The sequence below is a fragment of the Pelmatolapia mariae genome, linkage group LG14 (assembly GCF_036321145.2).
Source record: "Pelmatolapia mariae isolate MD_Pm_ZW linkage group LG14, Pm_UMD_F_2, whole genome shotgun sequence".
NCBI classification, from domain to species: Eukaryota; Metazoa; Chordata; class Actinopteri; order Cichliformes; family Cichlidae; genus Pelmatolapia; species Pelmatolapia mariae.
This window is the reverse complement of record NC_086239.1, coordinates 23,418,546-23,446,244: the sequence shown is the minus strand read 5'-3', so window position 1 is coordinate 23,446,244 and position 27,699 is coordinate 23,418,546. Positions and strand designations below refer to the sequence as shown.

The 27,699-nt window shown below is 42.7% G+C and overlaps 1 protein-coding gene across 1 annotated transcript; it reads left to right on the top strand.

Moving 5' to 3' along the window:
* The first annotated feature begins 611 nt into the window (after positions 1–611).
* On the top strand, positions 612–27,645 carry LOC134641290 (SH2B adapter protein 2). Its single transcript, XM_063493642.1, has 9 exons — positions 612–791; positions 12,431–13,364; positions 19,793–19,894; positions 20,134–20,225; positions 20,610–20,710; positions 20,815–20,976; positions 21,099–21,301; positions 21,832–22,006; positions 23,992–27,645. Exons 2-9 carry the CDS (start codon positions 12,462–12,464, stop codon positions 24,324–24,326), a joined length of 2,073 nt encoding a protein of 690 aa, XP_063349712.1. The 5' UTR covers positions 612–791; positions 12,431–12,461; the 3' UTR covers positions 24,327–27,645.
* The last annotated feature ends 54 nt before the right edge of the window (positions 27,646–27,699 follow it).

Sequence of the window (27,699 nt, the reverse complement as noted above, 5' to 3'; positions counted from 1 at the left end):
TTCCTTTTCTATTTTCCTGAACGCACATTACTTTCTAACAAAGGACTCATAGTAACCAAGTACCACCTTAGGTTAGATTAATATTATTTATATAAGAAATTCTTCCTGTTTTCTAGTGTAAATCTGGGTAATTCATACATAATAAATCAAGATTACTTTGGTTTGAAATGACAAGTTTGTGGTATATATAATTCGCCTAACTCATAGCTGTGTTACAATACATTCACCTAACATTAGTCTGTATTTCATAGTGCTTTCCAGAAAATGATTATAAAAGTACCACTAAAAAAAATCAAAAAAACCACATGATCCCATTGTTCTGTCAGCTTGACCAAGCTTGTTCAGGTTTCCATAATTCACAATAAGGAGCTGGAGAACACCGAACTTAAAACTGGCACGTCACACATCATGTTAACCTCTTGGGAAAAGTCCTCCATTTCCACGCAGACACAGCTACTTTTGGCGTGTCTGTGAACATATATAATCAAGCTTTGTACAGGCAACTCATTCCTTCCCCTTAAACTTTTAGCTTTATTCTGAAAGCAGTAAGCGGAAGTAGCAGCTTTTGTGACTCTCCGCGGTTGATGGTGGTCTGTGGAGAGCGGAGCCAGGCGTTCAGCAGGAGCAGCATAGTGCGTCGAGCGGAGATGGAGGTAGAGCTGACCGGCTGTGAGCTCGCGTAAAGACAGCAGCCGAGCCCGGGGAATGACCATGTTTGATCCCGAAAAGTGAACAACCTCACCGGGATCGCCTCAGACACGCCAGCGTCATGACAGCACTCCTGTATTGAGGTGAGAGCTGATGGCACCGCAGAAGCCGTCGCTGCGTTTTATTTCTTATTTAGCGCGTCTGGACCATCCTGACGCGCAGGGTTAGACATTTCTGCAGAGCCTTTCTCGTGTACTCGTGCTGACAGCAGAAAGGAGTCAGCATCGTGATTTGTCGAGGACAGCAGCAGCACACCTCCAGGTGCTGAGGCGGAGAGGAGGCTGCTCTGTTTGGGTGTTAAACCCGCTTCATCCCCGCAGCTCAAACCTGCGCTCAGAGCCAGGCAGAGAGCGAGTGCGGTCTTTTGATGATGATAGCGGCTTGTTTTTTTTTTTTTGTTTTTTTTTTTTTTGGGGGGGGGGGGGGGGGGGGGGGGGGGTTGTGTGTGTGAGAGGCTTCCTGGTTTTGAGGGGGGTCGCGGTGTAAAAAGGGGGGCTTTTCCGATAATCCGTTTAATAGACTTGGGGGAGTCGGTGTGGTGGCTCACAGGAGGGCTCGGGGGGCCCTGATGTGATCTGGTATGATGCACAGTCCAGTTCCGCTCGCGAGGATCCAGAATCAGTGTACCAGCTCGTGACTCTACACGCAGACTCCCATTCATCGCCCGCTTTTGGACCTGTGTCTGTCAGCCATTCAGCAGGAGGCTGCTGCCGATTCCCATTCATGAAGTCCAGTGCGCAGCCTGCACAGCGATTCACTGCCGGCTTTAAATAGGCTCCCCGGGCCTGCAGTGGGCCTGTTATAGGCCTGCTATTGACTTTCTCTTATGTATCTTTTTATTGGTTATGTGAGACAGTCAGTCAATATGAAGCCTTATCAGTCAGATTGGACCAGGATGCGGGCCTGCTCGTGTTTGTTATGTTTACATCATTGTACCATCCTGCTAACACTCCTCCGAGGCTGGACTGCGTCTCTGTCTCCAGGTTATGGTTTTCTATTGAAGTAATAGAAGGAAAACAGCATATTATCCCCGCATTTTCTAAATAAATTCTCTAATATTGCACTGGCGATGCTGTTTTTGTTTTGTGATGTTTAACTAGGATTTTAAAAATCAAGGTTGTCAAAGACCGAACAGTTCTTTGAATAAAAGTTAAGCTTCTCTGGAACTCGCCTGAGCTCTTGTGCCAGGTGAGAAAACAACACCTAAGCATTTAAGTTTAAATTTGTGCAAAAATTAAACTCTGAATCTACTCAGAGTGAAGTAAAAAACAACAAAAAACAAAACAAAAGAAAACACAGTAACATAGGATGCAGTGTAGTTATGTGCAGACTGTGCTGGTGTATAGGCTGTTCCATCATTCTTATGTTCTGATAACACTTAAAGGATAGACCAGGTTGAAAAGATGATCCTTTCACTAAAACTCTACGGTCTGACGGTATGACTGCTAAGTGATGTTATTTATTCTACACCGTGAGAACACAACAAAAAAATCTAGATATTATCATGTGGTCAGTTAGGCAACGTGTCTTTTGCACAGCTGAATCAACACTGGGCTTTGCTCTAGTCAAATATAATAGTGATATATATACATATACATTTGTAGGACTTTTGATAGGTTAGCTGTATAATATTTTTGGGGTCTTTCTTGTCTTGTCTTCTTATATGGTCTTGATGAACTTGAGTAATGTCATAGACCTTGTTGTGATGGACTTTTTCATTAATAAAAAAAAATCATTCTATACAGTAATTACATTTTGCTTAGGCAGCCCCTCAAGTATCTTGACACTGGAACATCTTTCATACTCTGTGTTGTGTTTTACTTCCTCGATGTTTGAGATCTCACAGAACTAGATGCTGTTTGAATTAATTACTGCAAAATCAACCCTGTGTTTCTCCATCTGCACTGATTTAAACCAAAATGTACTCACAGGCACTTTATTAGGTACACCTGGACCGTCTTTTTGTTTCAGACCTTCCTCAACAGCATGTTGGGTGGGACCAGATCCACTACATCTCATAGGTGCGCTATTATATTGAGACGTATTGACCATGGGACCATTTGAGAACAATGCTCACTTGGTATTTAGGGGGCCAAAATATCCCCCACATCATTATGCTCTTCTGCATATGTTGGGTGTAACGATGGTTACTGTTGCCTTCCTATCAGCTCAACGCAGTCTGGCCTCTGATATCAACAAAGCACTTTTCACCCAAAGAACTGGTGCTCATTGGATATTTTCTCCTTTTTGGACCATGACCTGTAAACTGTAGACATGGCTGTGCAGAAAGTAGATCAGAATCTAGGAGAAACTTTTGTAATATTCTATGTGGTTAAAAAAGACTTGAGGATACCATTACTCAAACTTTGACATGCCTATTAAGCTTTGCTATTTATTATTTATTATATGATATTCAATCAGTTACATAACCATAAAAAATATTTCTTGTGTAACTGAATCAGCGTCAGGGTGGTGGGTTACTTTGGCACAGGGAGAAGTGGGGTGGGGTAAACAGGACCGGGTGCGAGTCCATTAAAGAGCACCGATGACGACTACGCTCACATTCACATCTACAGCTAACCTAACATGCATGACTGTGGACTGTGGGAGGAAACTGGAGCCCCTGGAGGAAACCCACACAGGCACACGAATTATAAAAATAACTGACAGATTGATCAGTAATGAAAATTAGATTTCTGTGCAGATCTAAATATTCAGATTCAGATTTGCTCACGTTTTACTTTACATAATTTAAGGCGTGCGAGACTGAAAAGATGAAATACGATGACTTCATAAGTAAACTACAGGGACTAATCCACGGCTGAAGTTAACCACAAAGTAATGTTACATAGATCTGTGTAAGCGGCTGTCTCCAACCTCTGTCGGCACTATCATCGTGCTGTTTTCTGCATCAGCTTCACCACAAATTAAAAGCCCATCTAGTCCAGCAGCTGAAAGACTCGACGCTCACACAGGTTGTACAGTATTCCTCCTTCTGTGTGCTTCTTTGTGAGAGGCCTGTGGTCATCTGTGAAATTAGTTAGACCTGGTGGGTGAGAGACAGGAAATGGAAGTCAGTGGTGCAATGTGCATCTCCCACACACTTCGTCCTTTATCGCTGGCTGCCATATGGATGCTTGAGCTCACTCAACATTTACATTGTCACTGCTTGCCAGAGGAAGCATGTGAGAGAGCGAGAGAGAGAGGACAGTCTGCCTGCAGAGGACACGCTAATTTATGTGTTTAATATCTGAGCGATGAGGCCGTACCTACATCATTAGTGGCGTCTGGGGAAAAAAAATCCCACAGGTGAGCTGACTCAGTTTATTTGTGTGCAGTTACAGTTTGGTGATTTGGTCCTCAGGAATGCTCGATCTCCATCACCTCTGGCTTCTTATCATTGTTGTATCTGTCTGCCTCTGCGCGCACATACACAGGCTCGCACAGACAGCTCAGGCATATCAGTGTCTGGATCAGGGCTGTATAGCTTTCATAACGTCTGTCTGCGTGCGCCGTCACCCATCCAGTGAACATAGACGCTCTCTGTGGTGGTCCTGTGTTACAGGGCAGAAACTCTTCCAGACATTCAGGAGCTTTGGGGAGCAATGAGGTTATCAGCGCTTGGGTTAAAGGTCACTGACCAGCTCCTCTGAAGTGAACAGATCTAAAAGTAGTCGAAGGTCGGGGTCTATCACTGCTGACCTCTATTTCTGCTCTTTCTCTTGCTGCAACGTCTAATGCCCTTCCCTATCATACCTCCCTATCTCCAGTTTCTCTCTCCTGGGATTTCACTCTTTTTTTTTTTTTTTATCTTTATCATTCGCCTACATCTCTTCTGGTTTTCCTTCCACTGCCGTCATCCTTTCTTCATCTGTAGTGGCAAACCTGGAGTGCATAGTACCCTTCTTTCTCTTTTGCTATCTTTACTCCTACACACACCTGGAAGACTGCTGTAATAATCCGTATTGTGTCTTCTGTAGGTGAGTCAGGTTTTTGTCAGCGTGACTTTCCTCCTGTGTGAGTGTCTGCTTCGGTCCTCCTTTAGCGTGAAGTAACAAAACAAAAGAGCTATCCTGTTTATTCTGCAGCACGTTTCTGCTGCAAAGGGAAATCTTAATTTTGCATGAAGTATTTGGATTAATCTCTTTCTTTAAAGGAACTATATGGAGTAACTCCAATATTTAACATTGTGTTTGGCAGCTGATGTGCAGGTATGTTGCAGTACAACTTTGAATGGTCTTAAAATGGTTTCAGGTATTAGTACAGACTGACTAACTTTATCCAGAATTGGTTGGTTGTTTTAACTGTTTTAATGTGTTTTTCTTGTTCTGTTTCTTAAGTTTAAACTCATTAATGGGAGGGGATCTATTTCAACTCTATACTTTTATAGTAGTGCTGTACTGTTATAGTTACTTCACACGGGCAAAACCAGACAATAGGCAATGCTTTGGTTCTGGTGGAGATCGGATAAACGTTGCCTGGTCTAGATTTCGATTTCTGCAGCCATATTTGTGAGGTAGGGTCAGAATCTGGTCTAAACCAGAGGCTACCTGTGCATCGTTGCTGCCCATGTCCATCCCTATATGACCACAGTGTACTCATGCTCTGTTGTCTACATGTCATGCACATGTCACAAAGGTACAATCAACTCAAGCTGGTGTCTTAAACACAATCAAATGGCCTCCACAGTCACCAGATCTCAATCCAAGGGAGCACTTTTGGGATGTGGTGGAACGGGAGATTGACATCATGGACGTGCAGGAACTTTGTGATGCTATCACGCCCACATGGACTAAAATCATCAAGGAATGTTTCCAGCAGCTTGTTGGATTCAACCCAGTAGTATCAATCCATACCTAATAAAGTGTCCACTGAGTTTGTTTAGCTTTGGAATGTATGAATGGTGCGCACAAATCCGTGTGCAAATGCATACACAGAGCATAAACACATAAACAGTATATCTTTTGTCCATTTCAAAGCGCTGCCATATTTCCATCTTATATAAGAACACGTTATTAATTAATTCAGAGAGCGCTGAAGATGTTGTATGTGTACATCACTGTACTGAGTGTGCTGCTAGCTGTGTGCTGTCCTGTGTAGCAGGCTAATCTTAGAAAACATGTCTAGTCTCAAACTCCCTGGAGTGGGAGCACAACATCACCAATCATCCTCATCAGCCAATTGCAGAGACTGTGCTCCTGGCACACAGCTGCTTGCAGCATATAGGGCATATAAGTCTGTTAAAGGGCAAGTGCAGTGTTTATCCCTGAAAGTGCATAGAAGTAGACATGGCTACATAAATAAAAATCCATGTGCATCCGGTCTGCTTAGCTACAGTATCATTTCCTCAGTAGCTCTATATTACTACCCAAAACACCACAGTATTAATCAGGCATATGTAATTCCTAGCTCTGCTCAGTTCAGTCCTGTGAGAGCTCTACAAGGTACACGAAGTGAACGGATTTTGTATGATGTGTTTTGCAGGCTGTAGCCAATCACTTCCCCCTGCACAGTAATCTCTCTGCAGTCTCCCCCAGAGTCAGTTTACAGTTACAGACAGAGCTCCCGACCATCTGACAGAGATATTTGCCCCCTCCCCTGGGGGAACGCACCAGCAGGAGGAGGTGGTGGGTGCACAGGAGTGGTAGATTTTTACAACAGATAGGGACGAGTAACAGGAAGGAAAAGGGCCTTTCGAGGCCTGGAGGATGGAGGTAAACATTTTTAGATTCCCCACGACTCCCCTTAAGTCTGTTTTATTTCTTTTGCTTCCAAATCATCAGAGCTGAAAAAAAATCTGAGGGGAGTCGCGGCAATGTGAGAAACTACAGGGTGCCCCTGCTCCCCCCATCCTGCAGTTTGTCTCCCTTTCTTTACGCTCCCCTTGTCTCCTCCACCTCCACACATCACTGATTGTTTTAGCAGCTGGCCTGTGGAGCAAACACATGCCCCCTTCAAGTGGTGGAAAAAGTATTCAGGTTCTTTACTTTATCAAATGTACTGATACAACAACAGAAAAATACTCCACAGTAAATTTAATGGCCTTTGAGTTAAAGTAGAGTTAAAAGAAAAGTTTGCTTGTTGTGATAAACCTACAAATTGCTCCTTTGTTATTAGCAGCAGAAACAGGTGACTCGCTGCTGTCAGCAGTGGAATATTTAGCAGCTAAAATGCTGAATATGTTCCTCACACACATCCCAGATCAACACGCGAAGGCCGTTTTATGCCCGAATTCTCAAACAGTGGTAATTTTAAAAAAGCCATTCATAGGTGTAGTTTATCATGAACTTTTCACTTTTTGTAACCATATTACAAAGAGCTTGCTAAAAATGAGACTTTTTAGAAACGTTTGAAACCCCCCCCCCCCCCCCCCCCCAAAAAAACTCCAAAACGTTTGCTTTTGACTTTTTCTGCTTTTCTACTTCAATACTACTTTCTTTTTTTTGTGCCTTAGCAAAGTAGTGTCATTTTTGCATCACTAGCAACACAACATAGTGTTTGCTTTTTTCAAGTGGAGAAAACACAGGAAGTCACAATAACAGAAATGTAGCGGTCTGTGCCAATACCAGTAGTATGACAGGATTTTCCATGCCTAAGTTTTCTGTGTACTTAAACATGACCTCCTTTATTAAAAAGTGGTTTTAAATCAGTGGCAGGCTATGTCATGAAAATGTTGACTTTATATTTTGCTCAAAGGACACAGGGTAAAATGTTAGCATGGTTGCTGAGTAGCCTACTTAATGCTACATTACGTTAGCTTAAGCTTTTATGTAGCATTAGCTGATACAAACATTTTAGCCCATAGAAAAATAACTGCTTCCACAAAGACAATTCCAGGTGTCCACGAGGTATTTCCATACCTGACTCCTCTTACTACCTTTCTTATCAGTGAGTTTGGGCAGAGCCATCACAGCACTACTCCTATCTGTAGATATCCTCCTCCTGCAGCACTTAAAGACAGGCTAACGCAGTTGTAGATGTATGCTTCCCCCTAACACTAACACTAACTCACTCAGTCATTGAGTCAGCATGAAACTCAAGCCATGAGTGAATATATTGGCCAGAGCACAACCTATTCACTTACAGATATCAGTTTAATCTTAATGTGTTGTTAGGTTTATGAAACTTAAACTGTCTGAAGTACATCTGTCAAACAAATGTTAGGAAAAAGAGTTGAACCTTTCCCTCCGCTTCAGGTCAAATGTAAAGTGAAAAAATGTGTTCCCAAAACACATTTCTGGTCAGTACTGCAAGTAAAGAGCTCAACTGCTTTCCACCACGGACCTCTCTCATCCGCACTGCATCACCTCCCCCCATCACTCTGCTTTGGCTGTTTCTGCCATCATTTAAACTTTAGATCCTCGTGTGTCTTTCCAGTATGTAGTCAGTCTCAGTTTGCTGAGCCTCAGAAAACCATAATGCCGTCCACTTCCTCCAGCGTTTCATGGCTTGAGTTTCATGCTGACTCGATGACTGAGTGTGTCAGTGTTAGTGTGTGTATGTGTGTAGTCATTTCAGTATCCTTGAGAGAGGCGCATCCTCATCTTTACAGAAGGGCAGGAGTGTGAGAATCGCACCTCACAATGTGTTGTTGTTTTTCTGCTGAATGAGTGGAAAGTGGGCCCAGTGCAGGTTTTTAAATAGCTGAATGGATATTGACTTCCTTGCCTTGGCAACAGCAACACACACACACGCACACACAACACACACACACACACAAGCAGACACACACACACACAAGGCGAGGGAGATAATTATTACAACACTCGGTTAAATCTTGTGTGCCGTGAAAGAAAGAATGAATGGATGTTTAGATGAATGAAGTGATAGATTCGTGAATGAAGTTCATGAATGAGTGGAAAGAGAATTTAGCTTTTTACTTTTAAACGTTTAGCAACTTTCTCCTAATAAGTTTTTAACATTGGGACAAATTTATGAATGGATAATAAGACATTTACTAATGCTTTATAATCAGTTATAAGGCATTATAAGAGCAAACCTTGTACTGTTGAGTTATGAAAATCACCCTGTATACTTTCTTATAAATCTAGGCTTGAATGGTCTATGTAATATTTAATAAGAGTTAATTGTAATAAGTGGTAAATAAATGGATTTGGGTTCAGGTCCATTGTGACTCTTTCCAGAAGCTATACTGTTCTGTGGATGCCTAACACGTTCTGTCCAACCTGAAATCAATGATGCACTTTGTCTTAATTTGCTAGTCATAATATTTTTCCCTTCCATCCGAATCTGACTGGCTGATTTCTATTCTTTGACATTTCCAGTCAGCAACTTGCAGTTTAAATTTTTAGGTTGACAAATGATTTTTCTTTGGTTTGTGAAACTGAACAGAGTCACAAAATGACCACTGTGTCTGTCTGATACCTCTTAGGATGTATTTCAGTGCCTCTCTGTCATTTTTCTTCACTATTCAGTCTTGGTGGTACAGTCGCCTCACAGCCAGTAGGTCCTGTGTTCAAATCCATCGTCTAGCTGGAGTCTTTATAGGTGGAGTTTGCATGTTTATCCCAAATGCTACAACTTAAAAACGTCTTTAGGCCTCCTCTGTTTCAAGTAAAGTATGGTAATTGCAGTGACACATGTTACATTTTGCTCCAGTGGACAGTGCAATGCATTATTGTGGAGCTTGATGGATTATCTTTTTAACCCTTTAAAGGCATAGATACAACTAGGTTTGGACATTTAACATTAATCTGCTGCTAATTTGCGATTTGTAACTGAGTGAATTTTGTGGACTCAATGCATGAAAACTCCTTTATGCTTAGTTCAACTGAATTCAGCAGATTTATTATAGTTTTGTTTTTTCTAATTAGTTTTTATTCTGATTTCATTTTAACTTTTTTTTTTGAACAGTTAGTTTCCAGGACAGGTTTGCTCGTTTCAGTTTAATTTTTATTGTTTGAAAATGTTTTCTTTTAGTTTGGTTTCAATTCTAGTTCTATTTATTTAAAAAAAATTTTTTAAATAATATTGTATAGCAGATATATGTCAGAGGTAAGATTTAGGAAAATCAGTACACGTATTATAGTAAAAACAGTTTTTTTCCACTTATCAAGTTTCAATGAATTCATTAAATCGTGCTGGCACACCCTCTCATCTTTATTTATTTATTTTAAACAGGCAAACACAGACAGATTAGCATTTACGATTACGCCGACAGTCACTTTACAATCACCAGTTAACCTGATGATCGTCGTCAGATGGGTTTAAACCCAGAAGCTTCTTACAAAGTAAGCTGCATCCAAAGACACATTTTTCACTCTTACGCACACATGCAATCCATAGGAAACATGGATGCATTCAGGAAGTGTTTCAAGGACACTTCAGTATACAGATGCAGGAGCTGGGGATCAAACTACTGATGTTTTGAATAGTTGATGACCTGCTCTAAATCCCGAGCCACCACAAACACGATTTTGGTGGGTCATAGATGAGAACTGGGTAACTGGTGAGGAGTATAAAGAGGTTCATCCAGAAGATGTGACTAAAATAAACCATATAACTTGTACTATCTGTTTAAACTGAGACCCCTGACCCACCCGCTCCGTCACACTTAAATGAAGTAAAGGAGTAAAATAGGTCTAAATTCCCATAGATTTGGGGATAGCTGCAATTTAAAGGAAAACATTAGCCATTCTCATTTTTTCCCTTGTTAATCTGAGCCGTTCCTTTACTTTCAAGTGTCTCTAACCATCACCGCACTCCTCTAAAATTTTAACACCAGGTCTTAGAATCTAAGATGTGCCAGTGAGCTCCCTTTATCACATCCTCTCTGTGATCTGGCATACTGTTTGTTTCAGATCTGTGGGAGAAGAAACGAAAGAAAGCGACTGGCTTGTAGTTGAACATGCGTGTCAGACTTCATTCCAGCGGAGAGAGCGCTAATCCTTTCTGAAAAGACAACCCACACTGATGCTTTTGAAAATGACAACAAAGCTGCTTGCCAGAGAAATTCCAGGAAACTCTGCAGTGCAAATGTATGCATGATTTGGTTTAAGAGTGCAATTTCAGTAAGCAAACATTTGAGCTCTTACTGTGAGTCAACTGCCAAGAGAAGCCCGGCAGCTCTGAGAATAAGCCTTCGCGGCGCGGGGAGTGTTGGCCGTCCCTTTGTGTATGTTGCCCGGCCTGCCCACTCACATGTTAACTTCTTTGTTATCTGCGTGCTTTTACAGAAATAATCAAACCAGCATGTTTCTGATGGTTTGGCACTCTTTGCTAATGCGGTGTTAGTCACTCGCGCGCTGAAGCAGAGAGAGGGAGTGAGAGGGGAGGGAGGTGAAAACTGTCGTTGGATGTTGCTACTGACACAAAGATGGTATGACTCTGACTGTGCAGCGAAGAGTTTTTGCCGTGATGTGATGCGCTCTGGCATTGTTGGGGCCAGAGAGGGTAGGCAGTGCTGAGGAGTGAATCATGCAAACACACACCTGCTGGAGGGCAGAGGAATGCAAGGATGAGTGGATCAGAGCAACTCTCATAAATACTCATTATTTAGGAAAAGCGCCAACGAGTGAGACACACAGGATGTAAAGAGGATCGGTTTGTGTTGAATTTGCAATCCGCGCTAACCTGATCTGACAGAACACACTTCCAGATCGTTCAGATTATCTCAGCGCGCGTCACAAATGATCAATTGGCGAGGCTCAGAAGTGATAGAGACCGAGCTTTTGTGGATCATTTCCTTTCGATCTGCTGTCACATCGAATCTGCTCACATGGCAACTTCAGCCCTTCATGGCACGCCAGCCCTGCTCATAATCTTGGACTGTCACACATCTGGACTCAAAGTCAAAGTGAATAAAGCCCCAACACAGTGAAATGGGGGGCTGTTTGTTCACCAGAGCTATAACGGCAACTGAGGACACTCAGGTCACGCTTTCTGTCATTTTCTGGCTTTTTAGAAACTTGGTGACGTTTATATCCTCATAGATTGATATTTTAAAGAGTTTTTTTTTTTTTTTAGATTGAATATCTTCTTACGATAAATAAACCATTAAAAAATGTAATTGTCTGTTAGAAAAATGAAAAATAGGCTGATTTCACATATCCTATAACGCTGTTAACATTGTGTACATAAATCATAGTATAAACAAAGGAAAACCAATCCACTTTTTATATGACTCAACACAGTGAACAACATTTATTCTGACTGTTGAAAATGATATTTCCCTTTTGGATGACAGTGCCTCAGTTAAATGTATCAAACCTGGTAAGAGGTTTTAGAGATGTGTGTTTTTCAGGACGGAGCGCCTTATTTTTGGAAGTTACTAAGCTTGTAAGTAAATGTAAAATACATTTGAACTAATCCAGTAAGACAGCTGTGACACTGAGAAGTGGGGGACTGATCTCAGTTTGCGCATTTTGCATGGCAGGATGATGGTAATGATTGGATGCTGGGGGGTTTTTGTGTGAAAAGAAGCTGTTTTGCCTTAACAGTGCAAAAAAAGTAAAAATGTGTAATATTTTATTAGTAAATATTTCACTGAAAATCACTTCATTTTTCATATGATTAAGATGTCAATATTGTAATGACAAACAAGCTGGTTTGCAGTCTGCCTCATGTTCTTCTTTGTGCCATCACACATGCAGGCTGTGCCACAACTGTTGCGTGTGACATCCAAGACCAAGAGATGGATAAATTCATGTCGCAGTCCATTTATAGTTTCCACACTAACTGTGCTCTTCTTCCTCCCCTTCAGCCTCTCCTCGGTGGGTTGGCATGGCCCAGTGATGAACGGAGCGGTTTTGCCCGGTAGCCCCGAGCTCTCCTCCTCGTGCCCACTGCCCGACTGGCGAGAGTTCTGTGAGCTCCATGCTCGAGCCTCTGCTGCAGACTTCGCTGACAAGTTCCAGCGCTTTCTGTCGGAGAACCCCTGCTACGACTCGCCAGGCGCCGATGCCAGCTTCTCACAGCACTTTGCCCAACACTTCTTAGAGTGCTTCTCTGCAGCGCTGACCCAGGCCCGGGAAAACCAAGCGTCCTCTCCGGGAGAGGAAGGCTCCAACGCAGCGACAAAGTACAGCATCGTTCCTTTCCTGGGGATCCAGGGTTGCCCGCTGTCCTACGGTCACGACCTTTACCAGAGACGCAAGGACGCCGGGGCTTCGAGTGATTCCCTGGACAGTATGGACAGCGGAGGGGGAGGGATAAATGGGGGAGGCAGCAGCACCACTGCCTCCAGGGGCCCTCAGACGACCCACAAGGTCTCCGCTCTCGGACAGTCCCGCAGTTCAGAGGACGTTTCAGTCAGTCACCCAAAAGCTCGATTCAAGAAGGGCTTCTCCCTGAGGAACATGAGCCTGTGTGTGGTGGATGGGGTGAAGGAGATGTGGCATAGACGGGCTTCCCCTGAACCCGATGCTCCCTCTGGGACCAGGAAGGCTAATGGGGGAGGAGGAGGGGAGGCTGCAGGCGGGGAGAAGTGGTCCCAAAAGCTTCGGCTTCCACGGGGTTCCCAGGGCCACAAGGCTGAGCTCCTGGAAATCCAAAGAGAGGGAGCACTGAGATACATGGTGGCTGATGACACAAACTGTATGGGTGCTGCACAGTGGCAGAAGTGCCGCCTGCTGCTGAGGAAGGCAAAGAGGGAGGAAGGGGAGAGGTTCCTGCTAGAGTTCTACGTACCACCCAAGGTATATCAACACTGATACTCTTATCAATACTTGGAATGTGCTTATCATAACAGCAGCCCATTCTTATTACACATTGGCACGCTAACCAGTGATGTTTATTGTCTAAACTTTATACTTAGCAGGCATGAAGGTGTACAAAGTAAGCATGCCTCTTAGGTCAGGCGCTCCCTGTAGACCAGGGATGTCAAACTCACTTTATGTCACAGCCTACAGGCAGTGGGCCGGACCAGTTAAAACGCCCCTTCCTGTTAGTGTGAAGAAGTTTAACTACACATTTAAAATATTTAAGATAATATAAGCCAAAGAAGTGCAGTTTCAATAGAACATCTCAGTTTTTCTTCATGATAAAGAATTGCTGCTGTCACAAATGAAAGAAATTTGTCAGCACAAAAAATTAAATGTGTAAAATTACAGAGTTAAAGTCCTGGTAGCTCGTGGCCCAGACTATCATTTCTAGAGTAGATAGCGAAAAAATGGGAACTTTTCTTTTATTTAAATGTTTATCTACTACTTAATTACTTTGGCGTTGTGTATGAATGGCAATGGATGAGCTCATTATCAGTAGGAAAAGCTACACAACCAGGAAAATACAACAATACAATTAAAAGTCCAAAATCTTCACTCTCCTTCACTTATTCCAAAGACATCCAATGGCCCAGATTGGAGTCTTGGCCTGGCCAATTCTTGCCCCCAGGCCTTATGTTTAACACCCCTGCTCTAGACATTTTAAAAACCATGATAAACAAAATAGGACAGTTGAGGAAAGGTGAAACTGTGCTGGAATGAAAGGTTTTAAATCTTTTGTGATAAACATGCCGACAGGCCTGTCTGGGTTTCCTTATCTAACCACTGAGCAGGTGTTTGACTTTAGAGGCTGACTGTTTTCCACTGCGATTGCTGCTTGCCTAAACTCTAGTAGCATTTAAAGAAATGGTTAATAATGATGCCCTAACCCTAACTTATTAACTGCAGACTTTTCAATTACCTTAAATTGAGGAGGTTGCATTTTAAGTTTGGCACATCCTATCAGCGTCATTCGCTGGAGTGAGCTGTGTTTTCATGTGGCTCACATGTTTGATCAGTCAGCCATGACCGGAGAACCAAATGTAAACACACAGCAATGTCAAATATAATCGCCTAAGACCGGCAGCTTTGTCATTATTTGGGTCAGTTAGGAATTTGAAAACATTATCTATGTCAAAATGAATTAACGTTGCATAAAAACCCATAACAGCACCGTCTGCCGAGGCACTTACCAGTAGTCATGTACGGGCTAGTCTGGCTGGATCTGGTATCAAGTTTCTTGACCCATCTCTGGTGGAGAGTTAAGGAAAAAATGATTACGATGAAAATGGATCAGCTATTATTTATTATTATTGCATTAATCAGATAGTTGTTTTTGGCTTTCAAATGTAAAAAAGTGTGCAAAACCTCAAATCCTTAGAATTTGAGAAGTGGACACCAGCTGCTTGTTGTTTAATCTAATAATAATCGTGAAATATGTTTTTATTATCAGTCAACTAAAACAATAATCTTAAGTGTCTCAGATTGTTGTTGTTGTTGTTGGCGTGTTTCTTTTGGCCTGTTCGTGCTTTTGACAAACTGATATAGTTAATCTCAGTCAGAGATTAATAAATACGGGTGGTCAGAGCATGAAAATGAAGGCAGCTGAACTTTTTTTGGTTTGTGGAGATGTTTGGCCTCTCATCCGAGAGGCTCTTTCAGTTCTTACACAGTGAGGTATTTCAACCCCCTCTCAGGTGACTCACATGAGTCATAGCCTCACATGATGGTGGGGCAGTGTCTCATAGAGGTTTCACCTATGGACACTGGCCTTTGGTTCATGTGAGGACTCACATGGTCAGTAGTGGGTCACCTTCAAAGGGGTGGTCTCTACTCCAGTTGTTTTAAAGCTGAAGAGGCCTCTTGGATAAGAGGGGATATGTCTTCACAAAGACTAGTTTGACCCGAATCACTGAGAACCAGCACAGATATGGTGCTGGATGTTGTTTAGATGCTAAAAATCTGACATTTTAGCCTGTTGCTATGTGGTTGCTAGGATGTATAATTCAGTTGTTCTGTATATACGTGAGCCGTTATTGATGTGAAGACAATAAGAAAACTATAAGAAGCTTTTATTTTATTTTCAGGTGTTGTAGTTGCATAAATGCAAAACATAAGTAATTTCAGCCCGTTGCTAGAAGTTTGCGAGGCAACATGTATATCCAGTATAAATATGAACCTTTCGGGACCTAAGATTGTACCTGTGTGCCAAGTTTGGTTGCTCAACCCCTGATCATGATAGGGCGGCCGAAGACTCAAACAAATAAACAGAGATTTATGTTATTATAATAAGATTTCAGCTAAGTTCCTTTTAATTTTTAGTAATTTGTCCTCATCTCCATATATTTTAAAGTTTTTCAGTGTTCCCAACATACCCAGCTGACATGGTATGGAAAAAGAACTTTTAATTACACATTTTGGAAATCTAGTTTTTTTCACAGCCATTATTGGTATTGCGAGTTCTGTCTTTAGCAGTTTTAATTTTCCAGGCGTAGTGCATTTCTAGTTCCTCAAGTCTATTTATAGATTAGGAAAATGTTTAAAAAGTGATGAAGTAATAAAAATAACCAGTAGTAGTAGCACTTCCTAAATTCTAGTTTTAAATTTAGTTGGGCGATCCAGCCCTGCTGACGCAGAATGACACAGTTCAAACCACGCGCTCACGTGTGTGCACGCACCCTTCACATTTGTCTATATGGGATTTCCAGATCATTGCCCCTGACCTTAAGTAGGCCACAAGGCTGTGCAGCTGATTGTGTGTAAATCTGCCACTGTCCTTTGATCATGGCTGGTGGGAATATGGGGGAGAGGGGTAAGGACAGGTGGGATGCAGACGTGCGGGGGGTGGAGGGGTGGGGTGGGGGGTATGAAAGTAGAAAAGCTGAGACTGTGGGAAAGAGAGGGAGAGAGGAAGCTCTTACATTGATTTCTATAAGGCGAGGGGATCACAAAGTTTCCCTTTCATGTGCAAAAAATAAATATCGATTGCTTCCGCGCCTTTGGCAAACTGTCAGCAGTGACCAACTGAAAATGGGAACCAAAATAGTTTTGTCAGTCACTCGAACTCTGCCAAGTTGCTAAGAACTACAAAAAGAACAAAAAACTTAATGACGGCTCGAAAGCAGTTTCATCTGTTAACTTCTATTAACATCCAAAATGGGAAAATTATTATCAGCTGTGAACAAGCCTGAGACTTCAGAGCGGCGGTTACAGCCTTGATGACACATTAATTAAACACATGCATTTCGACAGTCCTGCTCTGCAACTCTCTGACTTGCTTTATCACCTCCATCGTATTCGCGCAGTACAAGTCATAACAGTGCAGAGTCAACAGTGCATGAAAGATAAACTGACTCATAAAATCTCACTCTTGCCCGCTCCTGGCTCTGACTCCAGCTCCATCCCTGTCAGGTCCATCTATCTGCTGGCTGCTCTGTGTGGCAGAGACGGCACACTGCAGCACGCTTTCGCTGCCTGCATTATGACACAGCAGCAATGCCTGAGATAACCCGCTCTGGTTCACACCACAAAACTAACCTGCACAAACTAAAGAGGAAGAGTAGCAGCAGAGGCAGTTAACCTAAAGACCAGCTTTAAAGGTGGAACTATTGTGCTTATTTTTAGCTCCACATTATTTATTCAGTTAAGTTGAATTCAGTTTTATTTATATAGCACCAAATCACAGCCACAGTTGCCTCAAGGCGTTTTACATTGTAAGGTAAAGCCTCTACAATAATACAATGATCTGATGACTCCCTGTGAGCAAACACTTGGTGACAGTGGGAAGGAAAAAGTCAATTTTAACAGGAAGAAACCTCAGACAAAACCAGGCTCTGGAAGGAAGATGGGACAAAAGACACACTGTAGAGGAGAGCCAAAAATTAACAATAACTATTGATGAAATGCAAAGTGGTGTACAATTACACAGAGAGTGAAAAGAAGTGAGTGACAAAGAAACACTTTGCATCATGGGAAGCCCCCAGCAGCCTAGGCCTGTTGCAGCGTTACAAAGGGAGGATTCAGGCACACGTGATCCAGCCCTAACTATAAGCTTTATCAAAAATGAATGTTTTAAGCCTAATCTTAAAAATAGAGAGGGTAAATGTCTCCTGAATCCAAACTGGAAGCTGGTTCCACAGAAGATGGGCCTGAAAGCTGAAGGCTCTGCCTCCCATTCTACTTTTAAATATCCTACAAACCACAAGAAAACTACCAGTATGAACGCAAAGTGCTCTATAGGGGTGCTATGGTACTGTGAGGCCTTCAATAAAAGATGGGGCCTGATTATTTAAGACCTCATATGTTAGGAGAAGGAGAGGTGCACTTTACTAGAGTAGCTTCACTAGAGTAGCTTTGCATGATTCATAGTTCAAAATAGTCCATGTTTATTTTATACTAGGACTAGCTGCTCAGTTCATCTGAAACAAGCTGTTTTATCTTCTATCACTTTAAGCCAGCTTTCTTCCAAAAGCTGCCATATGAAGGAAATCTTCCTCTTATCGACATCATTTAGAGCCACGTCTAGGAATAAATGCCTGAAACCAAGCATTTTTGATCAGTCTGAAGCCTCAGCTATTGGCTACAAGGGATTAGTTATATGCTGACCTCATTTTCTGAATCTTTTGCATTATTTAATATCAGCATCCACCATTGTAACTGTACTTGTATGGACAGAAAATGAGTAAAAACATGTGTGTACTTTTGGTCACTACTGCAGCTTTCATTTCATACATTATTCATTATGAAATGCTAAATATTTATTTATCAGAGCCTTTACTTTCAGGAAAGTGACTAATATAGAAACACAGTAATACACATATACACAGCAGTCAGGGAAAGCTGTTGCATGCATACATTTGTCTTGTTTCAAACTGTTTTACGTCCCGTCATTATACCAACTCAGAGCCTTCTACGCCCTTGAAAGAAGCCAACCCCTTTTCAAAGTCACTTTTCTCACTTGTCTCAGATAATAACCACGCGCTATTCGGGTTTTAAGCACAAACTGCTATGTGCACTGGTTTGCTTTTCGACAGACGGAGCCCACTTAGATCGCACAGGAAATAGTTTATTACAGGAACTGGTTTTTGACATCTGATCCAAAGACAGGGATTGTGGGCGGGGACAAGAGCCAGCTGCACAGGTGGATGAAGATGAGGACGGTGTTTTCTCCAGACAGATCAGCTGATAAAGCCTCTGACTGACCGTCAGTCAGTCAGCCCCTTCCCACTCCGCCTTTCCTGAAACACACACAGAAACGGCTCACGGCTCACTACCTCGACACACATTCACCGGATCTGCTGCGATTGTCATCTGGGTCCAACTCTCTGCAGAGGGGGAACATGAGGCCACCATGTTTTCTGTGTTCACGCTTTTATAAAGCCTTCCTGTGTCGCATTTGTTAGTCAGCCAGCAGGAATAATCGCCCAAAAAATAGGCTTTGAAATGAGATACTGCATAAAATCTGAGCCGTGGAGATATTTAAAAGTTATTTAAATGAATGTTAATTTCAACTGAGCTGTACTATTTAATCTGTGGGTGTACTGCTAAGGCTGAACCAAATGTTGTGACTGCATGTTGCCCCTTAATTATCATGTATGAGAGCGAAGTTTGAGGGTTTGGAAAAGTTATCTTTGTGTGTTTCACACTAAAGAGAGGGGTAAAGTGGTGAAGTGGTACTATTTAAACTACCGCACTACTTATTTAAAGCTCTATACTGTAGGACTTTTTTTTTTTTTTTTTTTTTGAAAAATATACAGTTTCTACTTTTACAAGTGTTGCAGTTACCTCCTGTAGGATGTAACCCAACGTTTTTCCTTTTAACTTTGGACCAATTATATTTGCCTCCTCTGCTTTGGGTAATAGTACACTGGCATAAAACTCGACTGCCACACAGACAGAGATGCAATTTTTCTTCTGTGGTTGAAATTATATATATATATATATAAAAGCTGTTTTTACAGAATTAAACGTGCTGCTGAATCCAATGATCTGCAAACAAGAGGCAGGAATTTTATAGTTTAAGTTCATCTGAAACAGGGCTTGATTCACAATTTTATAACACAACGGAAGGACGTTTTACATGTCTGCAACAGAAAGTATGAGTAGTTCAGAAGCAACTTTCCCACTTTAGATTGTGTCCTTAGTTTTTGGAGGCAAATGTTAAAGAGCATTTTAAAAAATCAACTTATTGTATATTAGCAAATGCGTTTACTTTGGTTCCAACACCTTCATCTTACCAACCTTGGCTGAGTCCTGACTGACCTGTTGGGACTCACTGGTGTCAAGTGCAACAAGCTTACTTTATGCCTTTAGTATGTGGCATGTATGTGCACTATTTTTAATATGCGTCTGTTTGTATGTTGTAGTCCTCAAAGCCCAAAGTTAGCATCCCTTTATCAGCCATTGTGGAGGTGCGGACCACCATGCCACTGGAGATGCCTGACAAGGACAACACATTTGTTCTTAAGGTAGGAAATACACAAATATTTGTGCACAACAACTTCCTGCTTAACATCAATAACCCTGAAAAACCCTACATATAAAACAGAGCTTAAAAAACGTCTGGTATGCAAATCAAGTACACCATGGCTTTGCTGAAGTCACGTTCCACTTCACCTGTTTTTTGGTGGGGTTTTCTTTTTTTGCTTTGACGTGGTGCACTGAACAGAGCTCAGTGTATGACTGCAGTGTTTGGCTGCTTCCACAGGTGGAAAACGGGGGAGAATACATCCTGGAAACCATCGATTCGCTGCAGAAAAACTCGTGGGTTGCTGACATCCAGGACTGCATAGACCCCGGGTAAACCACCAGATAAATATTTGCTGTTGACTGAAGATGGAAAGAAGGAGAGAGGGACGGAAGCGGGGGCGGAGGAAAGAGTGGACGGGAAAAGGGGGAGGAGGGTGAACACACACAGTCATTAATCATCCAATTACTAGAGTTTTTGACAAGTTTCTTGAGCATAAACATGGGCGAGCTTGCACCGCGGACATTCCTGCCCAGTTTCTTGGACGAGTGGACATTTGTCAGTGCAGCTCAGGACATAAACAGAAAGGTCGCTTGTGTAGGTGCTTGTAGGATTTGTGTAGAGTCGTCTGTTAGGACTCACTGATGTTTGTTTGCTCATGTGTGTGGATGTGTATACGTTCCTGCGGTTCTTCTGACCCAACTGCTTGTGTACAGTGACAGCGGCGATGACATCGAGTTGGCGTCCTGTCCTCATGGTCAGGCCTCCAAAGAGTGCTCCATGGTGGCCTCTTGCAGCTGCGAGCTGCTTTCTGAGGGTGAGCGTAGAGACTTGTTTTTAGTCTCCGATGCAGCACCGTGTAACATAAAGTGAACATGTTTTGACACTGACCAATACAATAATGTATAAAAACATGTTTAGGAGTGTACCGTGCTCCAGAGAGATCGTGCTCTACAGCAGCAGAGCATTACAGCACCTCCTCAGTCCGTTGCAGGGAACCTCCTTTCACCCAGCACCCATCTCACATGCCTTTAGAGCGCTTCCTCCAATCCCCAGAGGCCCAGGGCTCCAACTCCTCTGCAGGTAATGATGAATTCATTTTATTTTCCTTACAGGGTGATCCAAGCAGGTTTACGAGAAAATAAACATGAGAAAATTACAGATGGGGATAAATAAACCACGGTTTTTCCTGTGACGCTGCTTAGGTGGCAGTGAAGGATCAAAAGACTCAGATGGAGATGCCAGTTTGGCAGGCTACCCGTGGTTCCATGGCACGCTGTCCCGCGTACGTGCAGCTCAGCTGGTGCTTGCCGGTGGGGCGAGAAGCCACGGGCTGTTTGTGATTCGTCAAAGCGAGACGCGTCCGGGCGAGTACGTCCTCACCTTCAACTTCCAGGGCAAAGCCAAGGTGAGATGAGTAGATGGACGATCTGCAATGTCATGTGACTGAAACTTGCACATTGGAAATGATTTCAGTTTTATCTGGTGAGCTGGAAAAAATAAATGTTTATTTTTTATTTTCATTAATTAAAAAAAATTAGCAGCTTTAACTAAATGACATACATATTGTTTTGTTCTGTGAATTCTGGGGACTGCAGTTGCTCAGGCTCTGGAAAAGCTGCAGTAATGTCAATGTTTTATGTTCTCTTATGTAACATGATCCCTGCACATCACATCCTGCCAGCCGGCAGTGCTGAGGAAGTTTCAGCTGCCACCTCTTCCTCTGGTGTCAGCCTTGGGCGGTCTGCCACAGCAATAAGTCTCTCAAATAATGTCCTGACCTCTATCTTGGTCTGGTTTGTCTGATTGTTTCTAATGGTCACTGTGTCTCACACTTTGCTTTGTCTCTCGTTTTTCTCCTCTTCTTTCTCATTTACTGAAACCTCTCTCTACTTGATAATGCCCCCCCACCCTCCACCTTTCCACTCTCCCTACCAGCACTTGCGTCTGTCAGTTAATGAGAATGGGCAGTGCCACGTCCACCACCTCTGGTTCCACACCGTATCGGACATGCTGCGACACTTCCACGCCCACCCCATCCCCCTTGAATCTGGAGGCTCAGCTGACATCACATTACGCTCCTATGTACAAGTGCAGCGGAGCTCAAACACAGGTAATCAGTGCAGTAACTTACAACAAATGTTGTGTACACTCGACGTTTACTTTATTTGGTATACCTTCTAGTACTAGTACTTTCCCATGATGTGAGTCTCTTGCTACACCACGTCCAAAATGGTGCTCTGTTGGACTGAGATCTGAACTCATTTCTATGTCCAAGAAACCAGATTGAGATGATCTGAACCTTGTGATATGGTGCATTAACTTGCTGGTTCCATCAGAAATGGCTACACTGTGGTCATAAGGGGATGGACATGGTCAACAGCAGTACTCAGCTAGGCTGTTGTGTTTAAATGATGAACAGTTGCTACTAAGGTGCCTAAAGTGTACCAAGAAAATATCTCCCCTGCTATTACACCAACACCACGATGAACAATTGATGCAAGGCGGGATGGATCCATGTTTTCATGTTGTTTATTCATTAGACCAGACAACATTTTTCCTATCTTTATAGAAATTCCTGTTCTTAGCTGACATGAATGTTACCTGGTGTGGACTTCTGCTTCAAGTTTTGTTGTGTTGTACACTCAGATATGGTCTTCTGCATTCCTTAGTTGTAAAAAGTGGTTATTTAAGTAACTGTTGCCTTCCTATCAGCGAAAAGCAGTCTGACCACTCTCCTCTGATCGCTGACATCACTCACTGGATTTTGTATGTTTCTTTGTAAACCTAGAGATGGTTGTGGGAAAATATTCCAGTAGATCTGGAGTTTCTGAAATAATGAGGCCAGCCCATCTGGCAGCAACACCATGCCATGTTCAAAGTCACTTAAATCACCTTTCTTCCCCTTTCTGATGCTCAGTTTGGACTTCAGCTGGTGATCTCAGCCATGCCATCTCTACATGCCTAAATGCACTGAGTGGCTGCCATGTAATCAGGCAACTGGATATTTTCATTAATGAGCAGTTGAACAGATGTACCTAATAAAGTGGTAAATATAATTTTAACTGCTAATTTGCTGAATTTTTACTCACAAACCTAATAATCATCAACACTAATGATTATTGTGTTGTGTTATGAACTCAAACTCAGACTCCATGTAAGGTTTCCCGTGGAGCTTTGGACCTGTTTATATCTCACTGTTTATCACATGAACCCTGCAAACTAGTTCAGGCGAGCAACTTGAGCTCCACTGCATCATATAGACGTAACATGACTATTTATGCTGCAGAATTTCCCATCTGCTCACTGCTGCCTTGCTTTTCTGCCTGCAGTTTCAACCCGTTCACCATCCAGCATCCACCTGTCGGCTCTAGGAAGGATTCACTCACCTGTTTTATATGTAGAATATTTGTGGCAATCGATAAGCTTGGACCCAAACTCTTAACTGTAATAAATCAGTAACTGTAAAGTTTAAAGTCAAACCAGTGGCGTCATTACTCTATGGATCTGATGTAGGTAATATAACAGGATACACTGCCATGCACCAGCAAAGGCAGAGAATTCGAAAACTGCAAGCTGGTAAACACAGATGTAAACAATACTGGATTTAAAAGACCCACCCCCACCTTCTGCCCTCCACTCTCCTGGCATGGGATAAATGCCCTCCTGTACAGGAGAGTGAGGGGGCGATTATACCGCAGGAGTTTTGCATGCAGGCTGAGACTCCGGCTCCTAGCCACTCTGGTGGTCACAAAGAAGTCCTCTGTTTCCTCAAATGCTACACACACTCACGCACTCATTGACAGACAGACACACACACACAGTGAGGGTTTGATTCAGGGTGTAAAAGACTTTATTGATACACTGGTCAGGCGTGTCTTTGGCAACAGTGTTGTCGGTGTTATTGCCCTCTGAGAGAAAGGATAATAAAGGAGGTTCGCACCGCCTGTGTTTACACACTGCTCTGTGAAGAAGCTTTTTACAAGCAACTCTCTTAGTGGAAGCCAGCAAACAAATAGCAGCAGCACAGAATATTCTGTATAATTAATATGTCCTCTATTAAAAGGATCCCTTTCTTCTTCCCACAATCTCCTACAGATGTGACCTCGCCTCCAGTCCTTACTCCATCCAGGGATGCAATGTGCCGAACAGATTCAGCCCAGCCAGCTCTTCACCCTCCTGGAATCGCAGCACCTACGGGGCCTCCATCTGATGCCCCACTTTCCTCAAGCACCTCCTCCTCACCCACTGCCCTTCCCTCCCTCTCCCGCAGCGACCCAGGTACTGGAGGAGGAGTAGGTGGAGGCTTGCAGAGCCGGAGCAATAGCTCTGAACGCCTGCTGGAGGCCTCTAGTGGTACATCCGATGACTATCATGATGCTGATGGGACTCGCAGGGCCCGAGCTGTGGAGAACCAGTACTCTTTCTACTAAATGACCCAGGCCAGGTCCAGAAAGTTGGAAGCTACATTGGGCTCTCCTCTGCTGATGATGAAAATGGTCCAAATCACTGGATCACTAATCGTCCAGTTTGTCGGTTTTTGTTTCAAGGCAATTTCCTGTTCCTCTGATTTGACAAGAGATGGGATGATGATGATTCTTAGCAGCGTGGCCATGCTCATAAAAACCCTCCGCCTCTGTGGATTTCTTTGTGGATGCCAGTTAATGGGAGACAGTGAGGGCTACAGGTAGGAAAGGATGGGTTAAGGTTGAGAAGGAGCTGTTTAAAAAAAACCAAAAAATGGCTGTGCTGAATGTAATCGTAGGTGGAGAAAGCAAGAGGAAGTCATCCAGTAGAGTCATATGGCTTTGATTCATCTCTACTGACCACTTCCCGTTCACCCTTACCCATAGTTCCCTGGGAGCAGAGCCCATGTCACCACCCTGCCGAAGGCTTGCGAGTTTAAAATGACCCCGAAGAAACAGCCCCTCCCTTCTGAGCTCTGTTAATGTTTGTAAAGCTGCTTTGAGCTCGTCCCGGATATCCTCACTTTCCCTGTGGGCTTTCCCTACAGAGTCCTGCTCTGGGTCTTTGCTCTCCACTAACATAAGTACAGCAATCATGGGTGTGTTAGTGTTAGCTTGGAGATGTTTTTTCCCAAACATGTACAGCCTAAAGGGTCTTAGTGCCTGACAATTATCTGATTAATTTACTGTTTGAAACATACCGAACCTGCATATCTCTGCATACTGAGAGCATTTTCTTCTATAGTTTTATTGATGGCTGCCACACACAGACACACACGGTCATATGTTGTGTTACAAATCAGTTTAAAACTGTTTAAATGGAACATGAACAATAGAAGTCTGCACGAACAGGGAAGCGTGGCTCCAATTTTGTCGTCCTACTGGGGTATTTCTATGAGTGTGTGGTGGTGTATTAGAGTGCAAATATTTTTCGATGATCGGTGTGCTACAGTAGTGTTTCTGAAACATGGTTTTCGGGGTCCCTCCATCTGGTGACGGTTCTGTATTCACGCTCAGCATATGAATAACCTGTAGATTAGATATCCTGTTTATATAGATCACATTAAAGTAATGCCTTGAAAATATAATTATACCAAATCCAGCATTTATTGGAGGGACTTGGGACATGTTGTTTTGAATGGTAGCAGTATTGTACACTGTATATGTGGCCTGCAGGTGAGCTTTTGGGTGTGACCTGGAATGACACAGTTAGTTAAATAAAGGGTACTACATGGCCATGCTTGAATGGACAGATATGGCATCACTGCTTTAATTTGTGCTGACATGGGAATAAGCTTTATGCAGAAAATTATTCAAGAAAAACATCATTTTCACAAAAAGAAAAGTGTGACATTTTTGGAAATATTGCTGATAACTAATTAATAGTAGTGTAATATCACCAGAGCCCCGCCACTTCCTATCACTGCCGCTGTTATACTTACATTGGCTGCAGTTTACCTGGAGAGTGAATAGCAGTAAAGCATTCAATGAATGGGACTGAATAGAGCTAAACATTAGCAGAACTTATTTGGACCTGCACCAGATCATTTCAATTTTCGGAAAATTACTGTCAGTCATTTTGATTTTCTTACAGTGGAACAGATTTTGCTCGTTGCAAGCTAGAGCCGTACGGGATTTATGACAGGACATCCTCCCTCGGAGGCGTGTTTCCAAAATTGTGACTCGGACTGACATTAGCACTGTAGTCAAACTAAAACAGAAACTCGCCTGCGTGCAAAAGGCAGTCGGTTATTGTGGTAAGTGGTGACTGTTGTCAGGTGATTGCTGGTAGAAATCGCACGGTGCTTATTTGATGTCTGGAAACCAGACTTGTAACATCTTTAGTGCTTGCAGTTGTTTTACTACGTGACCCTCTGGAAAAAAAAACTGAACTATATCTATGGTGTCAGACACTTTTTTCAAAAACATGATCAAAATTTGAAATGCTTTTTGGCCACATGAATGTTACAGCTACCACAGGACCAAAGTTGATTCTGGGCTATCTTGCAAGTGCCCCGTAGTTCAGGAAGTTCTGTTTCCTGTGAAGCCACGCTGCCAACAGGTGGCTAATTTAAATCAAAGACTGGAAACACAGGGAGCAGTTTTCCTGGCCAAGACTCGCTTGTGTAACATGTACAACAATATGTTCTGATTGCATGCTGGACTAATTTTTGGCTGGAGCTACTTTGCAAGCAACCTGCAAGCTCGCCCAAACAGAGCACACACTTGCACGCAGTTTGGGATTTGTGCTAAATAAAGGAGACATAAATGAGCCTCGGAGAAGCTCATAGATGGATATTGTCACCTCGAATGGAGTCAGCCTATCTTAGCTGTATCCCCTTTACCTCCAGTCTTAAAACTGGGGCAGGCAACATGATTTTGGCACCAGTGAGCAATAATCCAAGAAAACTATGATTGGATTCCTGCATCTCTCATGGCTTTGTTTTGAAGCTTTAAAAACTCTAACCTGTGGTAGGGAGACTTTGTCCAATCACAGGTATTTTCAGGCCAGATTAAGTGTGCAGTATAGAGAATTTTAAGTCCATCTGGAAAGTGCTGGCATAGTAGATTAAGCAGAACCCTTCAAAGTACGTGCATATGCTTGTGCTCATCAGATGAAAGGCTCTTAGATTACAGAGGGCAGATGAGGAGTTTTTTCCTTCTAGATTTCCGCCTGTTACGCCCTTATTCTAATGAATAATCTAAAAGATAAATTTGGCAACTGCAGCTTCACATTTCCTGTCAGTCATCTCAGCAATCTCTTGGCAAGGCAGTGAACAAGCATATTTCCTAACATGTCAGTCTTTCTTTTTTTTCTTTTTCCTTAAAGCATAAAAAACAGACAGTGCAACAGCCAAGCGAGCAGCTGTTTGTAACAGGTGGCACATATGCAACACTTTTCTTCAGTTGTAATAAACATATCAAGCGTTAACTGCCCCTTCAAGCGCGGCCATTTAGCCTCACAGGTGATTGCAGTCGAGGAGCGGACGGAGCGGTTCATGTGCCAATTTGAATCCTATTTTTGAGACATATTTATTCCTCAGCCGTTGTAAAATTACATTTTTCCTATTGAGTCTTACTTATGTACAACTGATTGATTCTTCTTGTTTGTTTGCAAGAAAGCCATCTCACATATCGCAGATTACTCATCGTCTCCCTTTTATTTTCTTAACACTCCTACAGCCGAGTTTTTCTGTTGTCTGGCTGAGTTTTGAAGAGTCTGTGCAATTTTGTACAAAGTGATGTACTTGACATACTACTTTATATTTCTGTGAATAAAATGTGAACAAACTTTTGCACGCTTTCTCCAGTTATTCTCGCTGAGACGTCACAGGTCAAA

Coding starts and splice junctions, on each gene's coding strand:
- LOC134641290 (XM_063493642.1), top strand. CDS start 12,462: ATGAACGGAGCGGTTTTGCCCGGTAGCCCCGAGCTCTCCTCCTCGTGC. Junction 19,895..20,133: donor ACAACACATTTGTTCTTAAG/GTAGGAAATACA, acceptor CTGCTTCCACAG/GTGGAAAACGGGGGAGAATA. Junction 20,711..20,814: donor CTGCGAGCTGCTTTCTGAGG/GTGAGCGTAGAG, acceptor AAACATGTTTAG/GAGTGTACCGTGCTCCAGAG.